The 9,869-nt window shown below is 33.2% G+C and overlaps 1 protein-coding gene across 1 annotated transcript; it reads left to right on the forward strand.

Moving 5' to 3' along the window:
• Positions 1-3,442: 3,442 nt before the first annotated feature.
• On the forward strand, positions 3,443-8,804 carry LOC128204329 (uncharacterized). The gene is made up of 4 exons (XM_052905743.1): positions 3,443-3,551; positions 3,871-4,063; positions 7,223-7,344; positions 8,131-8,804. Exons 2-4 carry the CDS (start codon positions 3,897-3,899, stop codon positions 8,802-8,804), a joined length of 963 nt encoding a protein of 320 aa, XP_052761703.1. The 5' UTR covers positions 3,443-3,551; positions 3,871-3,896.
• Positions 8,805-9,869: the final 1,065 nt, after the last annotated feature.

Consider the following 9,869-nt stretch of genomic DNA (forward strand, 5'->3'; position numbering starts at 1 on the left):
AACAAACCAAACTCACATGCTCCCAGACCTTGGATTCGAGCCCTGTTCGCCTAGGTGAGAAGCGAATGCGCTAGCCACTGCGCTCATTTTAAATGTACCAGGTAAGCCTTTAAGCTATTCATGTATTACGAGTATTTACTTGTATGCCACGTTTCAAATTTCCTGATTAAAAGCTTGTTAAAACATATTGACAGCATTACTAATAGTATTTACAAACTCAACTTAATTTTAAGCAGACTTATATGCAATATATATTTGGCAAAAGCTATGGAAATCAGCTCTATCTGTTGAAGAATCTTTTTAAACCAATTTTATTAAGAAACTTTTTATTACTTCTTGTGCTTTTACATAGAAATCCCAAATGTATTCTTGTCTTACTGCACAAGTAAACCCACAAGCCTTGACTATTTCTTCCGTGTTTCTTTGGTTACCTAAGCACTAGCGGATTTAGATTGGGCATCACCCGGCGCGCGCCCCCTCTTAAATTCTCCAAGTTTACTTTTTATGTCATTATCGGAGAGAAAAAAATAAATAAAATACGCTCATAATGCAATTTTTTCCGACTACAAATTGTCAAAATTTTCTTGATGGAGTAATCCCAAATCCCCATGCACACAGTTTATGCCATATACTTATGGTTCTGGGGGAGGGGCGCATGTCAAAAGGTTGCACCCCTAAGTTACAACCCCTCTAACGTCAATTCCTGGACCCGCCCCTGCTAAGTTCTCTTAAACATCCTTTCTATTACTATCCTTAGGCTAAACCATTATCCCAATTAGCTTTTAAATCTATAACTGAAATAGTATCTTCATGTACATCAGAAAGTGAAAGATATGGTTCAAGAGCTCATAACTCTGAAATAAAGTCGACTTTTCTGTGTTTTTACCTATACCTCTATTAAAAGTTCATCTATCAATTGTTATTATACAAATATTGACTGCCTTGAGGGTGACCATGTATATTATCACCATGAGGTAAATACTGTCGACCGAGGCGAAGCTGGCGTTTTTATTACTATATGTTCTATAGAAGTGAGCTATAGTGAAACAAGGTAACGACCCTTGCATAACTGAAAGCGAGTTTTGATATATCCATAAATATTGAAATCTTGATAAGTCCATGTAATTGACATGTTGCTGGGTATGAGCTGCTGTCTAATTCGTTCAACGTTAAAGTTTATGTATAAAATATTTCATCGAACTTAGAAACGTCTGAGAGATTGCCACTTTTAGCTTTTAAATCGTCCATTTCGACAACAAACTTATTTTTTATTTTTTTTTAAATTTTCAATTTGTTCCAAATATTTCATACAATCGTATCCTTTGAATGAACTTCACTGTTATCCGACGCAAACAAGATTTTCGTTTGAATGTTAAACATTTTTGTAAGCTTTGAACCATTGAATATATTTAGTCCATTTCGATGCTTGGATTTATTTATAAAAATTAACAAAATTATTTTTAACAAAGGTTAATATTCTACCAGGCCTTTGAGTGGATTTCTATTCATGATTTGTTTTAAATAAATGTTTAACTTTCTCTGTTAACCACGTCAGCGTTGCTTAGTTTAGTTTCTTGAAATTCTGATATCAAAACTAGCCACATAAACTGCCAGAGGACAAAAACATTATTGTCACAAATGTTTTTTCCAATAATTGTTGAAAACCCTCACTTTGTTTTATTACAATAACGGATTGAGTTTGAAATTATGAGACAAAAACAGTCAACTTTGATTTTAGTTTTCGTCCTATTTGGACTAACAATATTATTTTTCACACTGGATACTAAGAACGGTTTGATGGCTTTACTGATTTATTGTAAACTTATCAATATTAATATAGCATTTTTATATTTTGAAAAATACTCATTACGACCGACCATTATTTGATTTACCGTCTGTTTATATATTTGTTTCTATGATTAAATTAGATATGATTTTTTTTTTAAATTGACTACGTTTTTGAACACTGTGTTCGTGTACTTATGTATATATGTTGGGTGGAGAATACATATTTTATCTGCACAATTTAGTGTTAAGGTGACATCTTTAACTTGTGAAAAGTGTTCATAGCTACAACAGGTATGTACGTTATCCTTGAAAACGTTGTGCAACAGAATTACATCACCCGTAACCCTAGTGGCTGTAATTGGCACTTGTTCATAACTTACGCTCTCTGGTCGTTTGTGAAGTAAATACTACTAAGTATAATTTTCATCACCGTACATACTCGTGCAATACTGTACAATAGTTTGCTTTACCGTATATACTCTTGCTTCAGCGTAGATATTCTTGCCATAACGTACATACTCTTGCTTCAGCGTAAAAATTCTTGCCATACCGTATATACTCTTGCCGTACCGTATATACTCTTGCCTCACTGTACACACTATTGCCTCACCTAAAGACCTGAAGACGTGTCTACTACTTCTTCGTCTTCACCGTTATACTTAAATATGTCACTTTGTCGTTACTGACCAGCCTTGCGGAAAACCATTACATTGGTACTTGTTGACTTGAAGCTGTCATTGTTCACAGTACAGATATGACATGCCAATGTTACTTTGTAATCCTTTTTCGCCTAATAAAACACAGTCGTCGGCAAACATCATCATGCATATTGACAGCTGGTCTAGCATTAATCCTGAGTTCATATTCTCGTGTAAGTCAAAGTCATACACGGTTGAACAGGTTAATACGTTAAACAATATCGGCGAAGGGATCTTTCCTTGAAATAAGCCAATGACATTCCAAAAAAAAGTCTGACAGCTTGTCCGTGTGTTTTACACATGACTTAACATCATTATACATTTAACGGCCTATTTTCACAATAGTTTGTTCAATAGTAGGTGGAAACCTGTCAATTTGTTTTATAGCAATAAATGGATTGAGTTTGATATAATGAGACAAAATAAATCAACTTTGATTTTAGTTTTCGTCCTTTTTGGACTGACAATGTTGTTTTTCGCCCTGGATACTAAGCATGGTTGTATGGCTTTTTCTTTATTTATATAGCATTTGTTTATTTTGAAAATATTTATTACGACCATTATTCTATTTTGATTAACCGCCTGTTTATATAAATTTTCTATGCTTAAATTAGATATAAAGTGTTTTGAAAGTGACAAAAACTAACGGTTACTAACGGTTTAAGAAAAATGCATAAAACATTAATTTTTGAACTTAAATATGAAAATATGCGATCTAATTTTTTGTCAGCAGTCTTATATAATTGGTTTCCATGGATGTTCGCAAAAATTGGCTCTTTCCAAGACAAAAAAAAAATGTTAAGAAGTTCAATCTGTGAGAGTGCAGCTTTAATTAGCTCGACAGAAAACAATGTACCATGTTTGCAAATAGCAGATTATTCGGATAATATTCAAAACATTTTAGAAGTAAACCATTGGCTTTGTTTTAGCAAATAAAAATAATTAACCTGAAAGAAAATCACCACAGTTACTTTGACACAAGAAGACAAAATAAAAATAAATAAATTTCAGGTTGGGTAAACACAGGCAGGCTGACAGAAATATTGGAAAGCAGACCGAAGGAAGGTTTAACACTTTTAAATGAATTTGCATGTGGGCCATATCAATAACAGACTTACAGATATTTGTTAGAGTATACGACATAATATTTTCATGTTTAACCATTATTTTGGCAGCCAACTGGTTGATTCGAAAAAAAGAAGAGAAATACTTATCTAATGGAAAAAAATTAATAGTTAAGCATGTAAGAGAAATGTCAATCAATCTTTAACTTTGAAACTTATGTGGTATCGTATTAATACGATAATGATTTTCATATACAATTAATAGATTAGACGAGTCAAAAGAAACCTGTATTTTAAATATGAACTTCTTTTATTTACAGTTTTATCTCAAGGAGGTACAGATATAATGTTAATTGCCTACAAGAGAACAGGATCTACTTTTCTCGGGGACTTGTTAGGGCGTCGTGCGGACGTGTTTTATTGGTACGAACCGCTGGCAGAAGGACGAATTAAGAACTACTTAAAGGGACGCAACCTCCTTTGCGAATACTCGAAGCCAAGCTGTAGAAACATGTATGATAAGATTTTTTTTTACTTTTTAGTAAAACTTTTGTTTACTGACCTTAGTCAACGTGTAGTAATTATGAAGTCGGGAAAGTTAAAATGTACAAACATTAAACACGAGATAAATATTCATAGTCATAATGGTTAGGATCAAACTCCCTCCAGCTTTACGGAAAAAGATAGCACAGTTGAACTCCCATTTGACATATGTATACGTTACCTTCTTTTCAATTGAAAGCTATATAGAGTACACTCATTACCTTTAAGCTCCTCAGAGTACGTGACACATGTAGATTACAACATGGGTGTCCTTTCTGACATAGCAATCCGCTACCTTTCGAACAAGTTTAAATAGTAAAGAACAACACCAAGCTCCACGTCGGACAAGTTGTCTGCAACCAACGTTACAAATCTGCATTTCAACATAACATTCGGATACCTTTTGTAAAAGTATAAAAAAGTATAAATAATAAAGAACATGGCTGATATTCAATATTGGTCTTAATCGGATCTAAGAAAGATGAAGCTAATCGGATTATTTGTTGTAATAACTGACTAATATAGTGAATAAAGTCATTGATGTATGACCCTAAGATTAACTTAAGTTGAATATTGCATACCACCCAAGAACCACACCCTTAGATTGCGGCTTCCCAGGGAATAAGTAGTCTGTAGTTGCGTTACGAATCTCCATCTATTAATAGTATTTGGTTGCCTTTCAAAACAGTACAAGTATCGTATACTTATAGAATAATACATGGTTGACCATGGCTTTTGGTGGATAATTGCCCCAGTGAAAGGAATAATTGCCCGAGGGCAATTATTTTCACTGGGGTAATTATCAACCAGAAGCCATGGTCAACCATGTTTTATCCTGTATAATACATATGTTTTTATTTGTCAATGATTTCAAATGAATTTAAACATTATTTTGTGGAATAATAAAGAATTTGTCATATGCTTAGCATGTTCATGTAGTCTGAAAGTTTTAAAATGAAATATAACAAAATGTTTTGAATGGCATTAGCTGTGAAAAATAACAAGTGACTGGAATTCAAAAAAATTTCATATGTGTTTTCAGAATAAGCCTGCAATATTTCCATTCTTCAAATATTTCCTGTTTTACATCGCCTGATTTTGATGTTAATTTCAATAGGTTAGCACAGCTAGAGTCGATCAAGCCTAGGAGCAGTTTCAATAGCATCTCTGCTTGAATGACCCTAGCCATTTCGCTGGAATAATTAACATTTCTCAGCAAATAGTGTAAAAGAAAACATTTCAACAAAACGTTTCCTTGTCTCGCTGCATTATGATGTTTACCGAATGTAAACATCCGGTACGGTTACGGGTAGCACTCGTTACTGAAACACGGAAGGTGTCATTATTGGTAAAACTAATTTCATATTTTCTTGCACCGATAGTTCCATTTTAATTCCTTTAAAGCTTTTAATGCTTAAATGTTTGCCTACCATGTATACGGCGGCCATTTTTATTTTCGTGAAAATGACGTCACTGTGCACGTTCTCGTGGTCTTAATCCGTTACCTTTCAAAATACACATCGAGAAAATGTACATGTCCTTAAAGTACACTATTTCTTCGCTCATCTCTTTTGGACACATTCTGTTACAATATGGTCTTAATACGTGAATTTTCCTCACAAAAGTGTGTTTACTGTATAGCGGTTTAAAAAATTCACAGATTCTTCGCTCATCTCTTTGGGACACAGTGCTGATAACATGGTCTTAAATCTTTAATTTACAGCACTTTAAACATTTCACAGTCTCTCTGCCTTCAGCTCATCTGACAATGTTATAAGAATTCGTTACCTTCTTAAAGAAGTAACTATTGCGTTCATAAAGTTACCAGATTCTTCATTCAGTGTTTCAGAAGGCAAATTCTTATGACAATGTGACAGTTATTCGTTACCTTCTTAAATAAGTGGATAGAGGATATTTGTTTATTTCAGTGTAAGATTGTATTATATTTCAAGAGTGTCATATAAAAACATAGTTCTCGAATGGCGAAGCATGTTTCTTTGATGCTTATTTTCGGTGTTTTATTAGTATTTTAATTTATTTTCTTAATTACCCCCTTTTTTAAAAAGGGTGTTTTTTACGCCGCTAACCGTAGGACGCCCCTCACGGAAATTCTATGTATATAATAGCTGATGACGTAGCTGTCATTTTTCTATTTCCGGTTTGTTGAGAAAAAGTTCTCTGATATTCTTTAGTAAGATCAATGAAGTTTTATTAGTACATCTATGTTAAAAAAATAACGAAAACACTTTTATTTTAAGCGGGCCATGAATACATAACCAAATTACTACGCCGCTATTTATTGAATGAAAAAATTGAAAGGTCGAATGTGTAAGCAAAATAATTGCGGATAATCATTGGATGTCAAACATTTTTCTTAGTTTTAGAGTGTGTTCATGATACATGGATATTCAGTTATCTTACTGTCAGAGACCAGTCTGTTTTGCTTGACGAAAGGTCGATTTCCAGGTAATGATGAGGACCACGCTAGTTTGTTGACAACTTTTGAGGCGTGGGTGGGGTAAAAAAGTATCAGTAAATTTGCAAATTGTTGGTTGAATTTTCCGGGAAGTTCGTTTTACGTATAACAACGACAAACAGTTCAAAATACATTTGAACGATGATATAACATTTTATTTACGTTCGAACAGTTGTTTAACATCTGTAATATGTTTGGTATGAAAGCAAATGTTCGAACATTCAGCTTCAAGATCTATAAAACGTTTGAAAAACGGGATAAACATTTCTCTGATAAACGGTAATTTGTTAATTTTCAAATATATCTTTATTTAAACTTATGTAACATTTCTTTAAATTTAAAAATTTTAATTGCCAAAAGGTTTTGGATCAAAGTAAAGTGTTCTGTTCAGATCAAGTCACTGCAATGGATTTTAAAGTAGTTTTGAAAATTGATATTTTCACTCCTTATTTTGCAGTGAAAATATAAATTGATATTTTCACTGTTGTCATTTCACTGATAAAACTCCATATTTCATCAAAAAGCATGAAAGAAATATAGCGTATTCGTTCTGTACGATGTATGCAGACAACGTGATCGTTATAAGTTACCATAAAAACGTATGAACACTTCGTACGGGCTCATTCATTCTCAACTTTATATTTTCCCTCTAGCTCGGAGGCAGACGAGAAATCTGCAGTAAATGCAATCAGTCATTTGTCTGACATCTTCTCCTGTAACGTCGCCAGGCGTGTTAATCAGATATCCTCTCTAGATTACATCTGGAAATTGACACGTACGAAATTTATTATGTTAACACTTTTTTGTATAAATTGCGTCATAAATGCTACGTTGAAAGGAAACAGTTTGCTTTGATTAAAGACTTTAAACAAAGATAACATCACTATTTCCCACCAATTTAAATGAAACGTAGCGCAGTCTACGCCGCTTACGGAGCCCCGCATTCGGCCTTTTACCAGAGTTTGATCGAGAGCTAAGTTTCTTAAAACACTTCGACAAACCTTTCTACAAAACAGCCGTCTGATGGAACACTGTCAAAACATTATTTTGGAAACTGGTTTGTCGAAGTGTTTGATGAAACTAATCACCTTATCAAACTCCGGAAATAAAACGAAAGTTGGGCTCTTAAAGCGGTATAGACAGCTCTTCGTTTCGTTTAAAATGGTGTAGTAAACAAAAGGTTATCATTGTTTTATGTCTTCAATTTAAGCAAAATGTTCCCTTCCGACGTAGCATATATGACGTAATTCACCACGTGGTATACACACACTGTAACTGTCTATGTTATTATTTTTCAATAAAGTGGACTATGACATTGGCACGTCTTGCTTCCAAACCTTTTTGGGGTAACACATAATGTTGACGCTATTTTAAATGTTCAATACAAAAATTCATATCCATGTTCATCTTACTTTTGTGAAACTTTTAAATTGCAACATCTTCTTATATGAAATGTCTTGTTAGCTCGTTATTTCATTAATAAAAATAATAATGACAGTCACTCAAGGCAAAACGGCATTACTGCACTACATGTGTATATCTATGTGTTTTGCTTCTTCAGCTGCCAGTTGGAGACCGTTTGTCAACTGCACTAAAAACCTTGGCAACAGACACGTCCAAAGGTGTGCACATGTATTACAAGACAGCTGTAAACACTCACAACACAGAATGGTGAAAATCTTACGTATAGATGTCGAAATAGTTGGATCAATGCTTGAGTCAAATCCTCGACTAAAGATGGTCCTGCTGTTTAGAGACCCGCGCGGATCAATGAACAGCCGACTTACAACCACATGGTACAGAAAATTCGTCAATACTGATTCGAAAAAAAGTGATGATGCTGAGGTATTGTGCTCCCGTTTGACTGATGATATTTCTGCCGGTAAAATATTAAAAGCAAAATTTCCTGGTAGGGTGATTTTACTGCAGTACGAGGACTTTGACGGATACGAAGACAAGTTACACATGTTGTATGATTTTCTCAACATTGGTCCACCAAAGGAGGGTGCAGTCACTGTTTTTAAAAAAGGTGAACATGTCAATCATAAGGCAGCAGGGTTTCATCCGTTTAACTATAGACATGAAATGTCATTTCGTGTGAATGAAATTATAAACGTACATTGCTCAGACGTTTATAAAGAATTAGGATTGCGTCAGTTTGACAATGAAAATGATTATAAAAATGACAACATTTCTGTTATAATTGATAAACTTCCGTTTGCAATTATGCCATAGCAATGGTTATAATTAGCTGATCATATTGTTAAAGATCATATATACTGTGTATATTTTATAGTTTATTTACGTCTAATCAATGTACATCAAATATACAGTTCATATAACTAATAAAATACATATCCACAAGTACTTTGCCACTGACATTAAAGTTATAGGAGACTTAATACAATATTTAAAAACTAAAATGTTTTTATGTCACAAATGTTAACATTATAAAACAAATACATAAAACGTTCGTTTATCACTTAACCAAAAGAACAATTAATAAAATTGTTCTTGTTACCTAAAAGTTTATTAAAGTTGCATATGTGATTTTTTTTTATGTTTTCTGATTAATCCAAAGCAGTACTTAAAATGTTAGGCATTTTCACATATTTTATATTTATAGATATTTAAAAAGTAAAAAAAAATGAACATATAACTTATCATATTATTTTCATTTTAAAAAGGTAGTACATGTAAAGTTAAAAAGGAATATAAAACAGATCCAGATAAAAGCTCCATTAATGGCACAACAATTTCTACTTTAGAAGTGTAACACATTCCTTCTAAGTTTTAACATATTTAGGCATGATTTGACAGTAAATTTTACAATTCTCTCAGCAGATAAGAGGAAGCACAGCTTTTCAGTATCATTTTATGAGTTGAACATTGTATTAACACTACTAGCTTTTTGAAACAGTAATTGACGAATTTCAGTATATGTTGAACAGGTCAGTAGCACATGCATTTCATCTTCTATCTCAATATTACAAATTGGACAAATCCTATCATTAACATCTAGCCTTTCATATCTACCTGTCTCTAACCTTATTGGCGCAACATCACTTCTGATCTATGCAAGTGCTGATCTATCACTATATGGCATTAATTTATTAACACAGTGTTCAGTTTCACATTCAAATTTAAATTTCAGATGCAATCTTAATTTGTTTCCACTATGACCAGTTTTAGCCATAAAACAATTTACTGATATGAGCCACGCATCTACCCATACATACATTGCGGCACTTAAAAGTGTTTTAAATAGACTATGTTCTCGTTCGAAGGGCTAGTGAAGTC

This window comes from Mya arenaria, chromosome 10 (genome assembly GCF_026914265.1).
Source record: "Mya arenaria isolate MELC-2E11 chromosome 10, ASM2691426v1".
NCBI lineage: Eukaryota > Metazoa > Mollusca > Bivalvia > Myida > Myidae > Mya > Mya arenaria.